At 37.1% G+C, this 26,227-nt stretch overlaps 1 protein-coding gene across 4 annotated transcripts in view; it reads left to right on the top strand.

Annotated features, from left to right (window-relative positions):
* CPED1 (cadherin like and PC-esterase domain containing 1) overlaps positions 1 to 26,227 on the top strand; it is a 138,607-nt gene that overhangs the window by 68,068 nt on the left and 44,312 nt on the right. For all 4 annotated transcript variants that reach the window (XM_064422290.1, XM_064422292.1, XM_064422289.1 and 1 more), the window contains exons 13-16: positions 2,120 to 2,187; positions 2,514 to 2,558; positions 4,426 to 4,612; positions 5,399 to 5,567. In XM_064422290.1, the coding sequence (XP_064278360.1) occupies positions 2,120 to 2,187; positions 2,514 to 2,558; positions 4,426 to 4,612; positions 5,399 to 5,567 (469 nt within the window). The remainder of the gene's footprint in view (positions 1 to 2,119; positions 2,188 to 2,513; positions 2,559 to 4,425; positions 4,613 to 5,398; positions 5,568 to 26,227) is intronic.

Raw genomic sequence — 26,227 nt, 5'->3', positions numbered from 1 at the left:
TCCACCTGGTACAACCTTGTTTCAGGGAGTTGTAGAGAGTGATAAGGTCTCCCCTGAGCCTCTTTTTCCCCAGACTAAACACCCTCACCTCACTGAGCCACTCCTCATAAGCCTTGTGCTGCAGCCCCCCTAGCTTCGTTGCCCTTCTATGGACATGTTCCAGCACCTCAGTGTCTTTCATGTAGTGAGAAGCCAAAACTGAACATAGGATTCAAGGTGTGACCTCACCAGTGCTAAGTGCAGGGGGACAATCACTGCCCCAGTCCTGCTGGCCATGTTGTAATCTGAGTTTTTTTCTCTGATATGATTTCCAAGTATTATATTTTGGTACCCCTCTATAGTCAGATATAGCTATTATATATCTCTTAATGCGGTCTGAAGTTAATTGCAGTCTCTACAGATCTGAGATTCATACAGGTCATGCTGTGCCTTGTGAGCAGCAACCTTGCAGTTGTGGTGGCTCTCTCGCCACACTCCTGAGGTGTTCTCTGACTAAACCGAAGTCTGTCATTTTATAGAGCTGAGACATGTTGCTTTCACTGTGAAACAGGGTTTGGGACTAGGCAAGCAAAAAAGGAACAGCAGAGAGAAAAAAATTATTTTGTTCAGGTGCGAGATGTACAAAGCAAAGAAACGCAGAGTCCCCAGGTGGGTGCAAAGGAGAGCTGCTTTATTGCAAAAGCCAGGCCTTTTTAAGCAGCAAGGCCTTTATCAGTTACATAGTTTTAAATCATAACAAGCATAATTCAACCAACCACCATACACTATGATGTGAACATGTAAGGGTTATATAACTTGTTTTTCTACTTCTAATTCAGCTGAGTCACTTTGGGATAGTACTCTTCTACTTAGCTGAAGTAGCAGGCCTGAGCCATGAATTTACAAGGGTAACAAGGCCCTTATTTTATAAGGCTTTACCTATATGCAACAGTATTTGACAGATGTTAGCTTTTACTTCCTTGACAAGCAGAAAGAGGGGTGCAAAATTACTTACAACTTGGAAAGCAAGGCCTCCAAAAGTTTGTTAAGTATTTCCTTTGCAGTAGATAATGAATTTGCATGGATTTAGGGTGGTTGTCTAGACACTGCAAGCTCAGAACTACATTTTCCTGCACACACAAGTCTGCCAGTTGCTTCTTACCTTATCTCATTAAGTTAATGCAGAAATCTGGTTTATCACTGGGCTTTTTTTTATCACTGGGCGGTTTTGCTTCTTCCATGATTGACCTCAATACTGCTTTCAGAAGCTCCTGTTGAAACATCAGTGATGAATGATTGCACACAGCAGTATTGCCACCTCCCTTCCTTGACACAGATAATGGCTTTGTGTTCTTCAAAATCTGAATTGCAGTATTCAGGAACAAGCTGCATTATGAAAATTTCTAAAGAAAATAGAGGAAAACCAGTGAAAGCTTCAAGAAATGCTAATGGACCTCCAGAAAGATCTTATCAGCCAGAGGGTCGAAGAGAAGCCCACTCTCTTTTTCTGCCATGCTACCAAAATTCTACTGGAAAGAAAAAAATCTGCAGAGTTCACAATATGGGCACCAGTGACATGTTGATTATTTGTTGCAATTTACTTGTCTTTTTTTTTCACAGAGATTTTACATATACACACATACACACACACACAAAGATGATTTGTTTTGAATTTGCAAACAAAGCAAAACACATAGAGGTTCCATTTTAGGAATTCATGCTAATGCAGGACAAAGATAATCCCCTGGAGACATGCCTTCATTTTTATTTAATTCTTTTTGAACAAAGTCTAAATTTAATCTGAAGTATATGCAAAATAACCTATCATAGAAGCAGTTTAAGAGTCACGGTTTGGTTTATTTTCTCCTTAATGACATCCACTCTTCCTTTTCCCAGCAATGCAACTATATTGTGGAATTTTTTTTTTTCTATTGATGTAATGTATTATTGAATGTGTGTTTTCTGCTATGTTCACTCAGGTAATATCTCTAATGCTGGGAATATAAATCCAGAAGGTTCATTTTTCTATGGAGAATACTAAAATGCTGTGTGCCCTGGGATACCATATGGTATTGCAAAATATTTCATTGTTTCTGTTCCTTCCATTCATGTAGAAATATGTCTGCTATTGAATTGACAGGCAACTTTCTCAAGAAAGCATGCATCTTAAGCAGAATGGTCCTTCTGACTTCAGGAAGAATCATGAAGGTAAGGATTCAGAGTGAGATAATTTATACAGTATTTTTTTCCTATCTGTATTATTTCTGATAACATGTGGATTTAGATCACATTACCTTGCATTCTAGCTGGAAAGTCTTGGCTTACTACATATAAAAGACCAATTTCTTTCTTATCTTATATAAGTTGCTATGTGGGGCCCACAAGCAGCATTTGCAAGCCTGAAGTAAAGATTTCGCACTGTAAAGAATAAAAGTACAATGTGTCTCTTAAAAGTAGTAAATGGTTACTTCTCCAATAGGACTGTAATCAGAGTGAGAACAGAAAATTTTTATCTGTTTCTGTTTATCTTTCAGCATTTCATTATTTCAGTAGGACTGGAGAAAGACAATGCAGTTATGGTAAGTAAAAGTCTTTCTAGAGCACAGAGGGGAAAAAAAATCTTGAAAAAATGTCTTGAGTTTCTCTACCTTATCTCTAAGTTAATAGAGTGTTTGTAGGCTTTTAATGAGAAAAAAAGGATTTTTAAGTATCAAGAATGTTTATACAAACTCAATAAATGGACTATTATGTTACATAAGCCTCAAAACTAAAATTAAACTTTGCTGTGTGTGCATATTAATGTGAGTATTCCAGAACTCATTGATCTCTTGTCACACTTCAATAGAATTTTGCTCCCCTTCTTTCCAATCACCTCAGCATACATTTGTTCTTGTGGAAAAACCTTTAAACTTGTCTGGAGTTTAATCAGCTTTGTTTGAAGCTTTGTCTTCAGCTCGATAATGGAGTATTAAGGAGCTGCTTAAGAGATGAGGAGTTTTTCTAAAATATCTGCTTGTCAGAATATTTAAAGTATTTAAATATCTGTAAAAATGTAAAATATATATTTTTTTGTTGGTAGCAATGTTTTCTGCTGCCTTCCTCATTCTCAAATTATCTGAAGGGCACATTTTTAAATGTGAAGCCATTGCTCTATAGTGGAAAGCTTTTGCTACCCATTAAGCCTCATGCCCCCTCAGCTGCTGATCTCATGCTGCTTCCAGGAACTATTGTTGTGCCAGATAGAGACCAGAAATACTTCTGGGCTGGCTAAGTGGCATCACCCTTCTAACTGCATGATCCTTTATTTTAAAAATACCTTAATTAATTTTACTTTGAAACTCCTCCTCATTTTTAAGCTGGTAGTGAGACAACATTTCTAAGTACGGCATACAGAATATAGAGAAATATTTATACTCATCTGAGGGCGGGGGATGGTATGTGTTTAAATACTTTCTCTGTGTCAATGTGTAAGTCTCTGTTCCCCTACAAAGCTAGCCCAAATTCTGTTCTTCCATTGGAATATCTTCCCTTAAATTTTAATCCATGCAAGAGAGTTCTCAAATTGCCCTGTTTTATTTCTCAAGACAGATATTTCAAAGTAGAAATAAAAATATTTGCATAATTTTTGAGTATTTTAAGCCACAAAATTTTTCAGATATTATAGCAAAGGAGGTTCCTATCTGCAATATTTTCTGAAGTACACAGTTTAAAACATGTACTAATGAATATATATGTAAAGCAGTTTTGCATGTGTTATACTGTAAATCTGAATCCAGTAGGCTGGATTAAAATATTTGTCATAAGTAGGTTGCCAGCAAATATTCTCATGAGTAATTTGGCAAACACTATGAAATAAAGGACACATTTGAGCAAATAGGATTTTACTGTGGAGATTTCCTACACAGGAAAGGAGCTGGAATTTGTTGATATAGGAATTTTAATAAAACATTCTTCGAGCTGTACTGCAAATGACCCCATGGGTCTTGATATCTCCATGTGACTTGCTCTTATGAACAGTAAGAGTATGTCTAACTTATTTTGATTTTTATTGGAAATTACACTTGTATATAAACCCTGTACACAGCCTGGTACCTAAGCAGGTTATGAATTTTGGCGTACCTCTTCTTTAAGTTTCAGTTAACTAACTAGAGACAGATCTCCCAGACTTAATCCTTCCATTTTCAAAGGCTTACCCAGGCTTTGAGTTTTGTGACTAGGACTTAAGTGATTGGACACCGAATGTTTAAAATCCCTCCAAGGCCTACAGATTTCTCTCAAGTGCCATTACAAACTCCACTAAAACTTTGCAGCAGGATTATGAGTCTCCAATCACTAGGCATTAAATATCTTGCCACTGTACATGGTATCAGTCTGCCAGAAGTTGCATGTTATTACAAAATGTTCATACAGGTCGCTTTTTTTTTCTTTGATATCTTCTTGGAACAGATAAAGATACCCTCTCTCATATCAGACAGATCTTCACCAGTCCACAGCTGGACTTGAGTCCTCAGTTTAACCCAAAGATCAGAGAATACTATGCAGAAGTGCCATTTGACATGGTGACAGTGAAGATAGGAGCAGAACCCTCTAACTGTCAATGCCACGTACACCTTGACAACAAAAAAGGGCCAAGGTATGAGCAACAAAATATGAGTGTAAAGACTTAATTTTGGAAATATGTTATAATGTTCCAGATTTTTTTTTTTGTTTCCAAGGCAGGGAAATTAAATAATTTAAATCAAATCATTAAATCATTTAAATGTCATTAAATTCTTCCCCCCAGTATTTTCCTGTTTCAATGTTAACTGAAGTTAACATGAAATCAACCTGACTATATGTGAAAACCTCAAAGATTTCTTTCTTTTATAATGAAAAAGAATTGCAAGATGTTCTTTACACTGAAAAGTAAAAGCCCTGCATATGCAGGTTCTGTGCCTTTCAGCCTTTCAGCATTTATTTCCCTGCTAAAGGAAGAAGAGCACAGCTCAGCTTTGCTCAGCTTTATCTCTCTGAGCAGTTTGTCTGGGAATCCGTCATGTTTGGCTAGTGGACAATTTCAGCAGCTAGCTAAATTTCTGATTGTATTTTTCTCCTTGCTGACTTCATCACAAATTTGGGCCTGTCAGGAACTATTTTTCCTAATGATTTCTTTCACAGATTTCGTGTCAGAATATTTGCCACTGCCACTGTTTTCACTAAATTTCACTCTCGATATTTTTTCTTCTTGAAAGATCTTAAAATACTTACAAATCCTGTTTTCCACTGCTTTTATTTAAAAGCTTATGTATTTTGTAAGAGAAAGAAAATGGTAGAAGTAGCAGTCTTTAGGAGCAAGTAAAGTTTAGTAGCCATAGATAAAAGAGTGTAACTCTGTGTTTCTTTAGTGTTTATTGCACTTTGTCCCTATTTTGTCATACAGCATTGCTAACTACCCTCTTGGCCTTGGATTGAACAAAGTCATCATTCTCCTAACGGATGATTCGCAGCCCAGCCCTGAGATTGTGAGCAGCTACAGAATCACAATTTATCGAGAAGACCGCCCTAGCCTCCCTTTGTTTGATGACTACATGATGTGTGGGTTTGTGCAGGTATTGTTTCTGCATTCTTTTGCTGTACACTTTAATGGGAATAGCTGATTTCTGTTCATCCCATGGTATAAATTAGGGTATATGAGCTAAAGCTTATGCAGAGTTAGTTTTTTTGAGATCATATGAAATTCAGCATTTATGTAACATTTTGGATATAAAAGGCAAGCCCAGAGTGAATACCTGTTATCATGTATTTGGGAGCTCCAGGTTAACTAATCCTTACCTTGGTCAGCCAAAACTTACAACTTTTTATAACTGTCTTTCTCTGACATTGGAGCCATGGAAATCCTTTTACCAGGAAATATATTTATGATGACTGTCCATTTATGAGTGTTCAAGAGAAATACTGCTACATAATTTATGAATGAAAACTGTTTATTCTACATCAATAAGCACAATAAAAAAAGCCTCACTCATAATTCCAAAGGAAGGGATGACTGTTGCTGACATCACATTTAGCCAAATACAAATTTGGGAATGCACATAATTTACTCCCAACAAATAGCAGTCCTTAGGAAGGAGTGGGTCTGTTGAATGAAAAAAGGTGCAGTCTATCAAATATAGCTTAATAAAGGCTGGGAAAGGGGATTTCAAACTAAATTAGACACAAAAATGGAAGACAGCTAATGAAAGTAACAGTGAAAATTTCAGTTAGTGAAACTATAGTGACAAAAATATTATGCACAAGAGAGAAAACCTGGGACACATGCTGCATCAGAGCTGTTTGTATTCCAGAGTTTGAGGACTCAGTGTTGGCTGCTGCTTGATATGATGGGCAAAGATAAACCAGGCAGTTCAAAGCAGGAAGTGACATTATAAATGGTAATCACTAGCAGTGCATTTTTCTTTGGAATTTTAGGCAGATTAAAAGGATTGGTGGGTTCATTTCAGAGCATCCAGGAGTAAAATATTTTGTCACAATTAATTCTGCAACTAAGCAGAATTTTCAGCACTATTGTGTTGAAACTGTCATGCTTGTTCATGTCAGATATCTAATCCTATCTTTAGTTATTTTCTATATGAAGATCTCAGTATATCCTTTAGCAAAACTTGATTCCCTTCCCTGGTTTCTTTCCATATATTGCAGAAGAGGTTGGGAGACAAGGGTGGTAGAAGGCAGAGCATATATATGGTGGGGATTTTGTTTTTCTTATGGATAAATAAGCACTAAGGCTTAAAACAGGAGTCAAAGAGATTATAAATGTTGATAGCAAATTATATGTTGACAATAATTATGTCAATCTGCAAATCAGGACTGCCAGAGAAAATGTAGGTAGTAATCACCGTGTACCGACTGCTGACCTGAATACCTGATTGTGGTGTTGTCTGGCCCTCCACCTATTCTCTGTCTCTTAGACTTCTCTTACAAGCTCAAAAGGTCAAGGACCATCTTCTTACTATTTGCACTGACTCAACCCTACATCTAGTAGTTACTACAGAAAAATAAGAATGAACACATATAATAGCTGAGATTTCAGTTCAGTTGTACAGCAACGTACTTGACGTCTTAAGTATGACTTAGTATGAAAAGGAGAACAGCAGTAAGTTGAACTAGAGTTATATTACTAGGAGAACACACTGGCTGAAAAATGTGAGGAGAGCTCTTTTTGTTTCCTTATTTGGGACAAGTATGTGAGTGTAGGAACAGGAATTCAACCTAAAAAATATCTTCCAACACCAGAGTTTACACTGTTGTTAATGTTTTATGGTACCATTTATGAGACTGAGTGTGAATATTAGAAGCACTGTGAAGGCAAAGAGATCTAGACTGATGAGAATGAAAAGAGTTTTAGAAATTTCTTTTGGTTGAGCTTGGTTTTCTGCTCCTCTGTGAATAACTATCCTCTAACTAATACAGTTGTTCAGAGCTAGGGATGACTTCAGGAGTTTAGAGTAAAAATGGGATGAAAAGCATTCTTGTGGTATCTAATAAGCACTGTGAAGATACAGTATGAGATTCTAAAAGAACTTTAAGATATGTTAGAGGCAAACTTATCAGAGAGTGCCTTTAAAAAACAAACAAAGGCTGGAGCTGGAGATAGAAATGGCATTCTAAGGCATTTAAAAGTCTGCATTTTTTCCTATTTGCTAGAACAGAATGTATTGCCTATTGCTTAGAATGATTTTTTTTATCAGCACAAAACTCAGGTCTTTAACAGCATCATTACATTTTGCTCTTCATACCAGAGAAAATTATGCAGTCTTGCAGGGCCCGTTGATACACCCCCATCAGTGGCATGAATATGGAAATGAAAGTGGTTCTCTTAATAATGAAACCCTGTTTTAGGAGAAAAGGGATAAATACAACATAAGTTGATGGAGTCTTTGGACACTTGGACACTTAATTAGGCACAAGTGGGATCACACGTGAGGAGAGAAAGGCCACTGATAGTGGTGTGGTCTTTCTCATAGAAGGCTTCAGTTAAAATTCTTATCCAGTAGATTTTTTCCTTACTTTCTTTTATGTTTAATCTCTTCAGCATATTCAGGTTTCACTGCAAGATGATACTATGAGGAAGCTTATAAAAAAAGACAGAGTGTGAGATGTGGTTTCCAACAGTCTAAGAATTCCCATGCAGTTGAATAATCCTGGATTAATTTCAAGGTATTGAGTTGAGAAGTGTGTGGTTCCAAGCCTTGCAACCCCTAAAAAGGGGAAAAGCATTGTCTCCTGTTCTTTTTCATAGCATCTGTAATATCCTCATTAAAACCAGTTAGTGGAGGATAAACTGTGATCTCACAATAGCACCTTCAGCAGGTTCGTTGCCTTCCATTCTGAGTTCTGCATTTTGACAGTATTGTTTGGACTACAAATAGAGAGGTTATTGATTTTTGCTTGAACTTAATTTTGTGCAGTTGCTGACAATATTCAGATTAAGTCTCCTTGAAAGAAGTGGTGCCATTTCATTATCACCTCTGAAGCTGTGATATGGAAGATAGTCAAAGTCCAAGGCAGTCAGCAGAAAAAGCAGTGAGCTCTTAAGACAATTATCAGCATCACTCTCAGTGAAAAATCCCACACTATGTACATACTGTCATAAAGGACAAAATATTTTATTCATTCTTGCACTGCCCATTATCTTTAAAATGCAAACAGATCTATCTATACCTCTGAAATGTGTGGATGCTGCCTCTGATTGTTAATATTTGCCTAGTTGCAATCATGGGGATTAACTACTGATGTGCTTAGGGAACCTTTTTTGACCCTGTGAACTTCTGTATCTATTTGTACCTACAGTGTCCTGTTGCCACATAGCCTGTTTTGTTTCTTTGTTTGGACAGTTGGTTGGTTGTGGGTGAGCTTGGGTTTGGTTTGTTATTGTTGTTGTATTTTAATAATACAGATATTTATTTGGGTTTGCATTTATATTGAAAGCAATGTATAGCTAGTGCTATATTTTATAGCATCATGTGTTTTGTTCTCTTTCATTTTCTTTTGTGCATTTGTACATTTGATTCCAAAATCAATGCCGTGCAGCGGGCTGATATTCTGGCTGTCCTACAGCTTTTGCAGATCTGAAAGAACAAACTTGAAGAACAGCTTCAAAAACTTCCCTGATTTTTATAGAACATCTTATGTATTATTATCTCTTGTATTTTTGTAAATCCTTTTATCATATTCTTTTCCTGATAGCTTAAGAAACCCAACAGAGCTTATGATGAGATAATGGCATAGCATTGCTGATGTATAACACTAAACAGCTGCAGTGCAGCTGGAAACAAGATGCTAGCAACAATGTATTTATTTCTCTGTCTGTCTACTAAACTCCCATTGATCAAAATGCAATTAACACCTAAGACTATCATATTAAGTATATTTAACTTTTGAACAGACTTCTTGGAGTAGAGATGAAAAAAATCTTTAGAAAGGAAGAAGCCTTAAAAAAAAAAAGGAAGTAATTTCATTTTTGTGTTCAGGAGAGAGAATACCTAAATGAGAATACCTATTTTTTTTTTTTTCAGCTCAGGTTATGTATTTCCAAAGGAAAATAGAATTATTTTACTTTGTTTTAAACTGTGTGCTGTTGCCGTTGCAAAGCTTTTCATACCAGACAGTAGAAGTAAAAACTATGAATTATGGAAACATGTATTAACTCTTTGCCTGGTACTTTCATGCAAAGATTAAAAAACAAACCTTGCAAATATCGAATAATGTGAAAAAAAAACAAACCCCAAAGCACCAAAACACATAGAGCCACCCCCAACCAAATAGCTCAGGAGAAAAACAAAGAGCTTCTCCTGCAGTGGGACTGCAGGCTGGATGCACACTACTCTCTCTGAATTTCCCATTAGCTTCATTAGATTCAGTGTGACCACCCTTGCAAACGACCCATCTCTTCTCTCCTAAGGACATTGTAAATGCTGTGAACAGACTCTTGGGTTTTGCTGTGGTTATTGTAGCAGCAGCTGACCCTCTTAGCAGTCCTGAGTTTGAGTGTTTTGTTTGAAAAAGCATGGAAAGTGCATATGTGGAACTACAGTCTAATTATATCAGCAACCAGACTGTATGTTATGTGCAAATTTAGCTTACTTCCCTTTTAGAGAAAAAAAAAGAATATCCATTATAGGAGCAATCATGCATTGCATTTGTCTGCCTTCTCAAGTATAGAGCTGGTGAAAATTTTTTTTAGTGGTTTTGAATGTTTCAGAAAACAACATAAAAATGCCCCAGACATCAAAAAACTAGTTTTAGTTCTTTTGTTGTTGTTGTTTTTGTTATTCAAAAGAGGACGTTTTGATTCAGAGAGGACTATTTGACTTAAAATTTTTAGCATTCAGAATTTGTATTAGTGTAACTGTTAGATAGTTTATCCATTGTGTAGCCCAGAATTCTAATTTTTTTCAAGGAGGGAGTGGCTGGGACAACCAAAAAGCTCACTCATTAGATCTGAAATAGCCAAGTCTAAATTTTCCTCAGAAACACTCGTGAGAGCACAGTATGACAGTAATGTTTTCCAGGAGTAATGCCAACTTAAGCATCCCTTTCCCTGCCTGCAGCTACCCATGAACCAGATGGGAGAACTTTTTTTAAGAGGAACTAGTTTCTAGGATAAGGTTGTCATTTTCTCTACGTGAACACAAGGAGGGGATAAGTGCAGGGGCAGAAATGAGCTGCTGAGCACAGAAGGAGGGTTAGTGGGTGCTGTTTAAGACAGGTTTTTTTTTCCTTCATGAAAGAAATTCACATTGAGATTGGGTTTAAAGCTCTTGCTGGTTTTAAATGAACAGGAGCTTCATGTTCAAAAATTGCAGAAGTGATTTATAGATGAAAACACACACAGCACTAAAAGTACTTTTGCATTACTATTAACCTGTAAATTATTTTGTTTCTGTGTGACTGCAACCCACTTCTCAGGAAAAACAAAGTGAGGTTCACATAGCCTTGAGGTGCAAATACATAGCAAACTGAACATGTGTTAAATTGTCAGCAGTTCAGGTGAAAGCTGCAAAATAGAGAGCTAATAGAGAGAGACTGCCATACAAAGAAGCTGAGGTCTCACATCCTCAGCTGCTGTATGTCAGCATGGTTTAATTAATTTCAGGGGAGCAATTCCAAGTTGTACTGATTGAGTATCTGTCCTGACAGAAATATACAGCTGAATTCTTTTCCATTATATATGCCAGGCAATGCTTATGAGTGAATTAACTTACATAAAACTGCTGAATTTTTTTGTGATTTTCCTAAATATCTAGGTGAAACAACATCTTAGAATAATCTAGAAAATTACTTGAAGGTGTTTTAAAGTATTTCAAGATCAAGGGATGTTTAATCACCATTCACTGTAAGTATAAACTGAACAAAGACCTAAACTGAATAACAACTTGGTGCTTTTAAAAAGTATATTTAAGATGATGTAGAAGAGAGAGATGTAAATAATAAATACATTTAGCTAATTTTCATGTAGAGGGTTAATTTGTGTATGTATCACAGAGCAAACTTGGTAGAGTCAGCATGTCCTGTCTTTGTCGACATCTATACCACTGGGGAGAGAAGGCTTACCACATTTTCTTAATTATACCAAAGACTTTTGTGATGATTTAAAGCATTGCTCTGTGGATGAGTCAGAGGAACAATTAACAATTGTGATGGATATTCTTTACGTTTATGCAGTTCTGTACTAAACTCCTTTTGGATTTCAGAATCAGGATGTTGCTGTTAGGCTGACATCTTAATCAGCAACCAGCATCTGCTGCTTTAAGGAAATGTCCCAAAACCACAGCAGAGCATAGATCCATCATCTTAAGGAATTAATATAATGTTCTAGGAGTCAAGCCCATCTTTCACCTGCAGAGTTAGCTTCATATCCTGCACTCTCATCTGGTAGTCACGAGTTCATATAATCAGTGCTCTCTGTGGTACATCTGCTGCACTCTGAAGAGGCCACACAGAGCAATGGGCACCACTTGGGAAAAAAATGGAAAGGAATACCAAAAGAACGAGTCTGTATGTGCTTCTATCTAGGCATCTCTTGCTCTGAGCATGGAATAAAATTTATAGTTTTATTCTGTATCTCCAGTAGACTGTGCCTGACTAGGATCATCATCCTCCTCTCCAATACTTTGGGGCTGCCACATTACAGAGCCCAAACTTTAAGGCTCAATTTCATGTTGACACCAGCTGCCTGGAGAAAAGTTTGCAGTCTTCCAGTTTACAGTATTTTCCTTACACTCCTGATTTTATAGTTGTCACGCTTAGTCTTCTCTATGTAGCCAAGTTTCCTGTTTAACATGTGATTCAAGATCAATACCAGATACCCTGCAGGAAATGTTTCCAAAAGTTTCAGGCAGAGACTGAAGAGAGCAGATGTTTCCATGTAGCAGCAGCTACATTTGTCTTTATGACAATGCACTGTGCTTGGGAAATGGTGTGTTACATGGATTACTGATGGATAAATTGCTTTGAGACAATCTATATGAATACTCAGTGGTTCAACAATTATAAGCCAATAATGACTGAGATGACACCAAAGAACTAATTTGGTTTATCATCATTAGCCAGAAGAAGTTTAAAGTTGCTATAATAATTAGGCCTTAAACACTGGGAATTTTATAGGCACAGCCTTAGTTTTTCCAGTGTTCCTTTTCCTTGGTTGGCAGTCTTGTGGATAAGAACTTCTTAAGTCAGGAGTGATATCACTTTTCAGCACTGCTGAATTTATTGACACAACTAGAGTTGTTTGCACCTCCTTCCTCAGCAGTGGAAAATGTAGTATCTCCTAGCATTCTTTTCTTCTTTTATGTGTTTGTAATTTAGCACAGTCTTACCAGGAACGTCCCACCCTCCTAGATACTCAGGTGACTCCTGACTTGAATTGTTATTTTGCTGTTATGCTGCCACAGAAAAATGTCATTAGTAGAAAATTATGTGATAAAAGATAAACCTCAACAACCTGACAATTCCATTCTTTTGTGTGCTCAGGCCATTCTTCCCTTTCATACAATTGAAATCCCATGAGTGTGCATGACAGCTTAGAGAAGATGAAGATCTGCCCATAAACTAGCCAAGGAGAAACTCATAATTGCTTGACTAAAAATAACAGGGAGTTAAATTGTGACCTGTATGATTGCAACATGTGAACAAAATCCCACTGGTACTAGTAGAGTGTATGGTTGGACATTTCCTTACAATACCTGCTCCCTATGGTGCTACAGGATGGGGAGATGCTACAGGATGGGGAGGTGCTACAGGATGGGGAGGTGCTACAGGATGGGGAGTGCTGTTGATGCAGATTTTGTAGATACACTGCTATCTCTGAGCCCATGACAGACTGCTAGTACAGACTGGAAGAGATCCAGGTTTTTCTGATTCCTTGCCTTTAACCTAAGGATTAAAATGTCTTTTTAAATAATAGCAGCAAATCATTGTGGGTGGCTGTGAAAGGAGACAGATGACAGTAATGCTGGGTAGGCAGTTTTGCTCCTGGGAGAACACTGTTCTCTGGAAGAGTTTATCACAAAACCTAATTTTATATAATTTTTGTCAGCTATGTGGTTTTTTGTTTGTGCTAAGTTATCAGGCAATCATCCCATATATCTAGATTTTCAGTTATGATCCTTCTTTGCTCTTATTTTTGATGTTTTTAATATAATACAGGTCCAGTAACACTACTGGAATCAATTACATTTTGCTAGAGAACTGGTAGCACTAACTTTTGCAAAAGATTCCTCATACCACAGACGTTTTTTTCCTCTCTCTGCCCTACACAGTAATTTCTCCATGCATTGCTGCACTGTGGTGCAGTTCAGCAGAGAGCTATAGCTTGGTGGACTGATGGCCCTTTAGGAAGAAGAGGGAGCCACATGCTCAAATCACTTCAACCTGAGGCCAAGAGAAAGAGTGTTTTTAGGGGTCCTGGCCCAGCCTGACTGGTTGGGTTGCTTCCTTCTGGCTGTTCCTACCTTCAGAAAGGCACTGCTGGAGCCAGACACTGGACAGGCAGAGACAGGTTCTTGTGTCATGCCCTGTGTTGTGCTGATGATATGACCTTGTGAAGGCACCTGAGATGTCTGGAGGGGAACAGATGATGTACTTGAGGACTCTTCCCTCTACCAGCTGCTGTTGTTCCATGATTCCACAGGGAACCTAGCTTAGCTGTCTCAATCATCATGCTGGGTCAGAATTTGCATTGCTTACATTAACTAGGCAAAATTAGGAAGGTAGAGTGAAGCCCATAATCTTTTGATGCTTCCATTTCCAACTATACAATATCAGGACTTAAAAATTAACTGCTCAGTAAAACATAAAGCCTCACAAGTCTTTGAATGAACCACATAAGTATGGAAGCTTGAAAGTTTGAGTTCAGCAGTTCTCCTTTACAAGTTCTAGAAATTCCAATGACATTTAAAAGTACAGTGGTTGAAGGGGGTAGGGAAGAAGAAGGGGTCATCCAAAGTTTCTGAACTGAAATATTTAGCTTATGTTTTGGGTAAATAGCTGTGTCAGTGTTTGCAGTCTGTCAATGTATTGAATTCTGTCTGATTCATGAAGAGAAAGTTCATTAATTAGAAATAACTTGCACTGTATGACAGCACACAAAGTATTACAACCATGATCGGACTGCCACTTTATAAATCACAGACAAATCAGTACAGGCATATGGGTGAAGTATTTGCAAAGTATATGTTAAACATAAATCTGTGGGATTTTTAAATGATCACTGCAGTTTGTACTGAAGCAAAAGTTGTTGTTAAGGTTAAACTTCAATCTCTTTGTGTGATACACCAGGGCTCTCTGGTGCCTGGGTTACATTTTTTGGTGCATGGTGGCACTCATTAAAAGGCTGATGTGGCAGTGGAGCTAGGGTCTCTTTGTGCTGACTGTGCACAAGCTTTTCTAAATACAAGGAGCAAACCAAGTGCCTGTGCTACATGGCACACAGGCCATTCCAGCTACATGTTAATGGAATATCACAGCTTCTGGTACATGAGCTTGTTACTCTACAAGACTTTTTGCCATGTTCCTAGACATACCATGAGGGATGTATGGTAAAACTGTCTGGAGCCACGTTTGAGGAACACTGAAGTTGCACGTTCCTCATTATACAGTTGTTACACCTCAGCTCTTCCAGTTCTGGGACTCTCCAAGTGGACTGTCATTTGGGTTTAGTAACAGCTTCTGTGTCCAATTTTGTGATGTGTATAATAGTAAAGGAAAAGAAAAATATCCTTAATTTAAGCCCTTTGAATAGGGAAAAGGCTCCCTTTGGCTTCCATGTAATTTGTATCTAGCCTAACTAGACTTATTTCTTAGGATGAAAAAAAATTAGTCTGTAGAAAAGAGTATACTTCCTACTGCATCTCCAGAAATAATTGCTGGTCTTTTATCATCTCAGCTTTTGATGCTAGTGGAAATTATTGGTGGCATTTTGGCATTGAAAACCTTGAAGTGGAGGGTATAGGTTGGTATGAAGATATGAAGGGAAATCTAATGAGTAATAGTAATGTCATCATAAGTCTTTATAGCAATTTGTCTAGACTTTTAATGACAGTCATAAAATTCTGATTTGGTAAAATAAAAGCAAAAATTATAGTTCTGCAATTCACCTAAATGGCACAATAGAACAATGAAGAGTAAAGTGTTTTATTGTTGCACTGCATAAAAAGGCTGTCACTTCTTCCAGCTATACCATCATAATGTGTATTTGAAATGCAGATTGTTTTCTCTGTGAGCCATTTTAATAAAGATGGGAGGGACATGACCAAAATCCTGCTGTGGGTCTCATGATCTCATATAGAGGTTTGACCATTTTTTTTCTCCTTGAAAGAGCTGTGGATGCTGTGGCTCCAGGTGTCAATAACTTACTCAGGTCACCACATAAAAAATGGGAAGTGGGATAATTCCATATCTCAGTGAATATCTCAAACAAAACTGAGACCTGAAGATTTTATCACAAGATGGTGCAGTCCTTGAGTTCTGGGCCTGTGCATGATAAAAGTGGGACATTTGCTCACCCTTGTTAAGAAGGTTCAGAAATTGCATACTTCGTGGACTGGAGAACTGTAGAAGTATTTAGCTTAATTAATGTATGTCTCTAACATCGGTCAGAAGTAGTTGTACCTAGGTCACAGAAACTTAGACATTTTGTACTTCCATCTAGAAAAACTTAGGAAACTCAGAATCCTACTTCTTTTCTTGAAGTTCAAGAGACAAATAAGGAAGTCAGTGTTCTAGATTATTTTACTTTGTTCCTCAGTAGCTTCTTCTTATAGAATGTTCTTAATTGAGGTCCAAAATAGAATGCTAGCTGCCTTGTCAAATTCTCTTCTGTACAGAGCTATTAATGTATTAAAGGCTTTACTGTTCTGAAGACTGCTGGTTTCTGCCTATGGTGCTCCTGAGTAAGATGGTAAAAGCTTCTTGCATAGATAATCATAGTTTAATTGGCCTGATTTTGTGTTTGTTTAACAACTTGATAAAGAGCAGTAAAATGAGTAATTGAAAAGCATTTACTATGCAAGATGAGTCCAACACCTGAAGGACAAACTTCTGCCAAAATCAGGAAGCCAGTCCACCACTGCTCTTGTTCCTTTTGGAATCAGGGTAGGTATAAAACACAATCACTTATATAAAACACAAACACAATCACTTATATAAAACACAATCACCCATATATAACAAAGAGAGTCATATTTGATACACTTTGCTGAGAAAATCAGTTTCACAGTATAGATCCATTGCTATTTCTGTAGCTGTAAAATCTCTGTATCCTACAGAGAACTGTTATTCTCCTTACCTGGCCCTCTACAGTCTGTGTTTTAAAGCTGAAATCCAGGGCATTCATTATTGACAGTTCAATTGGTGTATTCTTTTCAGTTCACCTCATACACTGCTCTCAAATTCATCTGAAAATGTGAAATAGCCTGTTGAATTTTCCCCTTGATGATACCACAATAGATGTGAAAGAAGAGCCTTCAGCATAAAGCTTCCTAAGTGTTAACAGATCATGAAAATTGGCAACAACTGTTGTGCCGAGTATCATAACCTGCAGGAGGAGGGCCAGCAATTCCACAGTGATGAGAAGAGTGCTTGGTGTTTGAGCTGTGGTCACATTTGCCTTTCAAGTCATTTGGGCCTCCATGCCACACTTTTCAGGAGAAGAAAGCTAATGCAGCTGCCTTTGTTAATCAGTCAGTATGACCTAGGCCCTCGGGGAGGCAGGCAAAGGCAGATACGTACTGAGACACACAATCCTTGCTGATTAACAGTGAAAGCTGGTAAAGTTACTCTCTAAGCCTGTCTGGCCCATCAGCTGCAGAAATGTAATTTAGATGATTATCTACATGCCCATTAAACCTTGTGACCCATCACTATTCTGTTTGAAGTTTGCCTGCTTAAACTCGCTAATAGGAAGAATAGAAGGATTAACTCAGAGGTCATGAAATAAGAGAGCAGCAAAGAAGATGACAAAAGAGCAGAGAAAAACTTCCTACTGCATGTATTTGGTAAGGAGAAAGAATTACAGTACCACGATCATCTCAGCAGATACTGTTACTTTATGGAGCAAGCAAGCCATCTGGAATTCAGGCCATTTAATCCTTTTTGTGTGTGCTTTCAATCTATTTTGTTTAGCTGCACAAATAAAATGAGCTACCTGTGTCTTAAATTTTGTTACATTAGGTGTTTACTAAACATAATGCAACATAAAAGAGTGTGGAATGCTGGTGGACAGTGTTTCTGATTTTGTTCAGGGATAGGTTGTGTAGATATAAACAAGGGAAAATTTAAATTAGTCACATCAGAGTAGCTGTAGTCAGGTCAGCATCAAGTCCAGTCTTGTTTCCTTTAGGAGAAGAAGCTCCAGCCATTACAGATGCTTGTTAACTTAAGGATTATGAATGAAAATCACACCCAGTAATTTATTTTTTATTTGGTCAAATTGAAATACATATAAACATTTATAATAATCTGCCAAAATTATTTGAAGAATGTTGCAATGAAATTGCTAACCAGTTAAAACTAAATTCATAGAGAAAAGCTGGGATGCATTGCAGAAAACAGAGTGGAATACATGAATACCTCAGTAAGGGTGACCTAGGGTCTGACTAGTTACTGGAAGAAAATGAGCTTGAACTTTAAATGGAGTCTTGAAGGTCATTTACCTACTTTTACATATACTACCACTCTTGAAATGAGTCCTTGCCCTTTTGCTAAAGACAGCCTATTTGCTGAGAAACATTGGTTGAGAGCATATTTTGCTGTATTTCAAAGAAGAAAAAAACATTCCTCTCATGCTATGTTGGATCCCTAGGTTTTGCAATATCATATTATATTATATTATATTATGTTCTTTATAAAGAATTATTGTGGTCTATTTTGCAATATATTTATTTATTTAGATTTTTCTTCATGTTCTTATGATTAAACATAGCTCTGTTTCTCATTTAATTGTATTGAATCAAGCATATTTTCCAGTTATCTCACTGTTCATTTACATGTACAGCTCTGTATGAAACACAGCAATATTCTACAGGCAGTATTCAGTGCTGTGGCAATTCAGTTGAGAACCTGAGACTTTTCCCCCAGTGTTTTTCGTATTTTTGTGACTGACAATGCAAATTCAGAATCCTGATGCCCTGAAGATAATGCCTACACTTTGTAATAAAATGCATACATTTTAAAATTCCACTTTAAGCATCACCTGAAGATGCCTTGCGCATTAATCTGATTACAAGTTTTCCAAATTAGTGTCATGGATCTTCAGTGTAAAACTTTTAGTCTTTATGTGTTGGCCACACTGGCAGTGGTTCTCACCTTGAAAAATAGAAAAGTTTTAGAAGGGAAAGAAACTTCTGTTGCTGATCATAAATCTTCCATTGAGTGGCATGTACTCAGCTGTTTGCAACCAGACTGCTTCAGAGGACAGAAGTTATTCATAAGTCTCATTCCACTGGTGTTTGAAAAATAAAGTAGATGCCAATATCTGCTGGGAAGCCTTGTAGAAAACAGATCAAAGGCTTCTGGAGTTTATTTAAGAAGGAGCAGTTGTGAGAGGCTTAATGTCTAAGCATGGCATGAAAAGTGAAACAGGCATGACAATGAGCCACCATATGCAGAAGTCCTCTGGACTTCAGTAAAGAATTTGAGTAATATGTGGTACAGGTGGACTGTTGTCTCAGCCTGTCATTCTTTTATTTCTTTGTCTCTAAGGAAGGCATAACCCCATGAAAAAAATTTCTTCTGAAAGTCACTACAAAATAAAGCCACCTTCACTTACACAGTGTTGTCCCTGCAAAAGAGATGCTGTATTCTCTAGGGCATTTGGTTTAAAGGTCTGTGATTATGTCTAATTCACTTAACCAATGTTCTGGCCAGAAATTTTACTGTAATGGCATGAAGTTATGTCAGACAAGATTCGGGCTAGATATTAGGAAAAGGTTTCTCGTGCAGAGGATGTTTGGGCACTGGAACAGGCTCTCCAAAGAAGTGGTCACAGCACCAGCCAGACAGAATTCAATAAGTGTTTGGACAATGATCTCAGACAAAGAGTGTGACTCATGGGGCTGCCCTGGGCAGGGCCAGTGATCAGCTGAGCTCAGTGATCCTTATGTGTCTCTTCCAGTTCTGGACATTCTATGATTCTATGGTTTGAGAGTTTCTGAATGAAAACTGTACCTCTGTTTTAGGTGTGAGAAACTTCCTGTTTTTCCATTAGAATTGTTCATTTTATTTATGTTTACTCCTCATATGTCTTTGTGGTGGGTTGACCCAGGCTTGACCCAGGCCCACCAAAGCCACTCTATCACTCCCCTCCTAAATTTGGCAGGGGAGAAAAAATATGATGAAAGATTGTGGGCCAAGATAAGGTCAGGGAGTGGTCACTCAGTGATAACTGTCACTGGCAAAACAGACTTGACTTAGAGAAATTAGTTGAATTTATTACCAATCAAAATCAGAGTAGGATAATGAAAAGTAAAACAAACCTTAAAACACATTTCTTCCCACCCTTCCCTTCTTCCTTGGGCTTAACTTGGTTCTTGATTCTCTACCTCTTCTCCACCAGTGGTGCAGGGTGATGGGAAATGGGGATTATGGCCAGTTCACTACATGCTCTTTCTGCTACTGCTTCCTCTTCAGAGAGAGGAGTCCTTACTGCTGCTCCTCCCTGTACTAAAAGCTTGCCATGCAAACCCACTACAGTCCTGTAGATTGCCTTGATTTATAAAATACCTTGGGACAGCTGCAACATCTTTAGTTCGCTAATAGATTATAATAAAAATAGTACCTGTGTTTTCCCATTGCTCCTGTGTTTTAGGGACTTCTCATTATTTTCTTCTTCCTTCAGACATTCCATATGTGGCTATGTTTTCTTCATAGATGGTGACCAACAGCAGAAAGAACAAAAAAACCCAAAGCCTTTTAAGAACCTGAAAAGGCTTAAAAATTTAAATAAATTACTATCTTGATATCTCAAGGTGGTCCCTACACCTTAGCCAACTTTCTTTATTTGCCTCAGTGGAGTACAAAGGCACAAGGTTTTTCCTGGGCACACCACACTCTGCTGAGAGAAGGGCTAAGGAATGTTTCCAGTCACTCTGATCTCTTAGTTTAGGTTGCTTTATCACTTTAGAAATCACTTTAGAAAAGGATCAAGGAACTACTAGGAACTGCCACATGATAGAAAGAGAAAGGGAGCATGTATCAACTGCTTCAATATTCACTTCTTATCACATCAGAAGCTTGATATCACATCTTCCTTCAAGCTGCTGATCCCAAAGAGACTAGGACTGTGCATACCTGCCAGTTCTGTGTAAGTGCTCAGTATGTTCAAAATAATTTTTTGTATCTTAATGCATCCAAGTGACCCTCAATACCTGTGTTTTGTTACCTGTACCAAACCCTGACTTTAGCTAGCTGGTCACCTGATAGGGTAAGGTAATTTCCATGACCTCTTGTTGCTATATTAATTTTTTTCTATGAAGTATGTTGTCACAACTCAAAAACCTTACTGATACTCCTGATAACTGTCCCCATTGTGCTATACCTTTCCTGATCCAACAGCCTAGTGTTTTTCATACTGTTGAGCTACAAATATAAATGAAAAAAATATATTGGGAAAAAAAGTTCTTGAGGAATTGTCTTCTTTTAGTCAAAACTAAAACATTCCTAAGCAAACTTATTGTGCAATATGCCATATTATCTTTTTCAAGAGATTAAATACTTGACAGAAAAGTTGCACAATTTTAATTTAGTTATAATTCTGGGGGGCTTTTTTAAAGCAGATGTTTAGCACTTCAGAATTTTATTGTGAGAGTTTGGATGTACTGGAAATTTGTTATGATAGTAACAAAAATCTCTAAGAATTGCCAAGTAAATTCTAGGCAAAAGAGAACACTAATAGAATGCAGGAATTAAACAACAATACAGTAACAGCACAAAGACAGAAAGTACTTCAGGGACCTCTAATCCCCATGGCTTGATGAGATTTCAGAGGGAAAACATGAAGATCTAGTGCATTCTTCTGCAAAGTGGTGTGCATACTTAACTTCCCACACTGGACATTTCCACTGAAATCAGTGGGATAACTTGTTCTGAATAATACCATATGTCTCCATCTTTTCAGGCCCAAAGTCTTAAGCTATATTTATTAGGTCTGGGATGAGTATAGTTGTGTCCATGTTCACATTTGTTCAGGACAGTAATTATTTATTTATTCCTAAAAGAGAAACACATTTGTAGTGTCTATCAACGCTCCTGACTTTTGTCTTCTAAGTCTTTTTGCTCTTTTGCATGATGACATGCTTTGATACATGAAAAATGACTGTTTGTTAGATATGAAAAAATAAATTATCTGTTTAATTTTTATGTGAATTATCACATTATTAATTCAGAGAAGCATATTCATTGATTACACAGAGTTGATAAGTATCAAGGATTTTCTTATTCATATGGGGTCTGGATACTGTCACCTGGACTAGTTTTGCAAAGGGATTTCCTGAAGTCTTTACAAATTGGTGGAACATAATCTGCTAGAATAATCAGAACAAACAAAGAAAGAATGTAGCCTTCTATACCTTATTTTTTCTTTCTGTCTTTCTTCCTGTTTATGTGTCCATCAGTAACATTTGCTCGTTTTGTTTGGGCATGTTTGTGGAAAAGTATTGTTAGTTCCAGCATCAATGTCCCTTTCAAAATGAAAACTATGAAATGAAAAATGCTAGTCTTCCTCATCTGGTAATGTAATGGATTTTGATCAAATTTTGGGGAGAAGACAGATCAAAGACATGCCATTTTGGAAATCCTCAAGTGACTTTAGAATTCCAGTGGGCCAAGCCTTGACAAGTAGGGGAAGTAGTCAAAGGAGAGGGAGAAAATTTAATTGTATATTTTCTGTTGGAGTGACTGATCTTTTATCTTGTGAGCATCATACTCAGGTAATTTTTCAGACCTCAAGTTGTCATATTTTCCACTCATTTATGAATAGAGTAACAAAGTATTCAACTGGTTATAAGTTCCTTTGTATTACCTTGTCCTTTTATATTACCTTGCATGTGCCTTTAAAATTTCTACATAGAAACATTTCATCAAAAGTATTAAATCAAATTATTTCAAATATTCTGTAGCTGGTTTATTAAAAAAATATGTACAAAGAATGCTTTACCTGACCAAGACATAATTGAAGCATTTTTTATTTTTCATCATAAAATGTACTGATGTATTACACAGTGCACATTATGTGTTTTGCCAGATATTGAGTTTATGTTCTTCCTTTCCTAAATGCACAGTTAAACACAGATCTTTCATTTGTCAGAAATCTGCAAGATACTGATGATTACTGTCAAATCAACCACTCTGTTTCTTTATGTTTGCAGTTAAATACTTAAAGTTTTCCCTTTGCCAAATGTTTGTATTCTTTTCACTGAATGAGTTGACAAGTCTAATTTAGGAATAAACAGAACACCTGGAATCTTCTAGATGATTGTGCAATGGGAGTAGAGGCTAAGCTGAGGTCTTCATGAAGATCTGGACATCCCACAATAGAGTATGGCAAAAAAAAAAATGCAACAAGGATTCTGTATTTGAACTTGATCATAGGAAAACATAAAAAAATTAGAGATGCATTATGCCAGACTGTGTGTTAATCTTCACATTAAAATCTTAGGATATGATTTTTCCATTCTTAAAATAGTGTGTAACAATTCAGAGGAGTTGTTTTGGTTTGTCAGGGTTTTTTTTAAGCTAAAATTCAAATCTTGTGGCTGAAAACTTGAAACTTAAATTAAATTTATAGGCAGGACCAGTCAGGAGCAGCGTTCCATCCTGTGGCTGTGCAAGACAAGGCTCTGCAGTATGCATACTGTATACCACTAAACAAATGGCAGGAACACATGACTGAAGGATTGAATTGTGCTTTAGTAACCCTGAGATCAAAATAATATGGATTGGTTACAGTGACCAAAGGAAAGTACTACAATTATCTCTACAAGCAGTAAATTCACTGAACAGAAATGCCATGTAAGAACAGCATCTACAGCAGCAGCCCTCAGTCCCTGACATGCATACTTGCACTGGTATTTCATTTCGGGTATTCAAGGTTTCTTGTCTGCGATGATCTCTGCCACTGCTGCTCCCTGTTCAGTTGTGTATTCAGTCTTCCACTGTAGTATTTTGACTGCTACAACAGAGGGTTGGAGAAACTAAGGTTAGTGTTTAGAGCAAGAGTAGCAAAATAAAATTAATACCAGTACAAGGTTATGGTACTTTGTTCCTCCTGTATGAAATGTTACAGGTCTTAAATTTTCCTCTTTCTTTCCTCTCTTTCTTAAATTTTCCTCTTTCTCCCTCTCCTTTTTCTTTCAACTTTCTCACTTTTCTTGTTTCCTTTGAGAATTCTGCTGAGCATGTATATAGATTGAGGAGAATGAGGTTAAAATTTGCTCTGCACAAGCCAGTGCTGCCAGTCACCCAGCTTCCCTTAGGGATGAGGTACAACATTTGTCAGCTCAGTCACTGTGAAAGCTCACACACAGGTTCCACTCTCACAAACCTTCCAGTTCCCCAGCTGCAAGAGGAAAGTAGATGTCAGAAAATGTTTAAGCTTGAAAATAGAAGGGATATTTGTTTGCAATAATCCAAGCAGATTGGATTGCAGTCCAAGAAGAAATGGAAGATAAGTACAAAAGACTGTAAGGTCACCTAAGACAGGTGGTGAAACCCAGAGTACAGTGACTCTGCAATGATAACCTTTTCTCCATGTTGCAAACAGGAGAAAAGGTTATCATTAAATATTTCACCAAATCATTGAGCGCTGTAGAGGTTGTTGGTGATCACAACTTTGAGATCCAGGATGCAAGGACATGGTCTGTGAATTCCTGGCTAAGCAGATACATTAACTGTCCAGTTTTCTCGATGGTGTAGAAAATACTCAGAGGGAGCCACTCTATTTCCTTTTACCTGAGCCCATGGAAGGCTTCTCCAGAGTTTGTTTGGCAGGGTACTAAGACTCAGTCCCTCTATCTCCTGATAGACAAAGAGCACTGTAAGCTTTTATTCATCGGGAATTCCCAGTATTACTAACACTTTGATACAGATAAAGAGCAGCTAGTGTGATAAGCAATGCTACCTGGCAAAAAAACTTCCAGAAGAAAAGACATCCCTATTAAATGCATAATATAAACTGCAAAAAAAGCATTGTAGATCCCAGTGGGAGAAACTTGCATAATGTCTCACTATTAGCAGTTCTTAACTTGCAGTAGTAAGGATAAATTGACACTTTTTTTCCCAAGGAATTTTTACCGAGGGATGAGAAGGTGCCTGGCTCACAGAACGCCAACTATCTTTAGTTCTTTGAAAAACCCCAACCATCTTTAGTTCTTTGAAAAACACACTTTTGCACGTACTGACTTCAGTTGTGCACACAGCTTTGGCCACACATTTCAATATTTGTACACACGACTAGGATGTATTTTCAAAACTAATAATAAATATTCAGAAGTCTTTTAAAAAATGTGTGATGACTAGCACATATTCAAAATTACCTCAAAGCAAATTCAGACTGTGAGACACAGGGTCTTGAAATGTCCAGCAGAGAATTCGACATTAACTGCATTAAATTCTGCTGTGTAGAAGAAGGGAAAGATTATTCTCTTTATTTTACTTATATTCATCCATTTCTGTTCAGATATATTGCATACTTTATGTTGACATTATGCAGCAGTTTACTGTAATCCATAATAAACTTAGATTTTTTTTTTCTTAAGCTGTTTTATACTTTTTGCATTTTATTGTTACAAATGAGGACTGAGCCTGCATTCAGCTGTTGCTATGCCAGTAACCCCACCAAAGTAACTGAAGCTTTGTAATTGAGTACAGACTGTAGGTTTGTACATTTTGCAAAGCATCTGGAAACATTGGTGGAGCAGAGCCAAACCCATAACTCATTGTTACTGCTTTCATTATGTGATGATTTTATGACATATAATATTCCACTTTCTTAACAGCACTCTTTTAAATGCAAATGTCTGGGAACTGATACATTTCTGTCCCTAACCTTTATTCATTGCTAGCTTGGGTCAGGGTGTTTTATTGGAGACCGGGTAAGATGTATTTGTTTTAATCTAGTGCTTGATTGTGACAAACTTTTAGCGCCTTACTTAAACTGTTTAGGCATCTGAGTCAGCTTCCAAGACAGGACTGAGGGCATCATAATGCATCTGATCTTAAATCAGAAAATAACATGAAGGACTGAACCATTAATTCACTGTCTGAAAGACTGATATAGTTTCCTTAATAATATAATTTTCCTGGGAACATCAGAATTCCCATTTGAAATGAGAACATCAGAAAAATGGAATGAAACAAGTTGAATTACTTTTTTTGTACCTCTGGCTGTCTTTAGGAGTATAAAGAAACTTAACAGATATATGCTGCTTTGAATGTTTGCAGTGTTAATGTTAGGTCTGAGACAGGATCATTTGTTTTCATTTGTCAGGGGGGTTTTTTTACTTAGGGTTTCAGAAATCACCAAATTTCACATTTGAATTATCGCATATAACTAAATATTCTATTTTAAAGAATGGGATAAAGCATAAATAGGCATTCAATAGAAGGCATGAAATACCTTTGTTATCATCTTGGCAAGTTCTACAATAAAATGTGAATAATTCCTTTGGAAGTTAGTTGATACATGTGTTAATTAGGTTCAGAAATACTGATTCATTGT

This window comes from Passer domesticus, chromosome 5 (genome assembly GCF_036417665.1).
Source record: "Passer domesticus isolate bPasDom1 chromosome 5, bPasDom1.hap1, whole genome shotgun sequence".
Lineage (NCBI taxonomy): Eukaryota > Metazoa > Chordata > Aves > Passeriformes > Passeridae > Passer > Passer domesticus.
The sequence above is the reverse complement of the archived record's forward strand: the minus strand, read 5'-3'. Positions and strand labels throughout refer to the sequence as shown.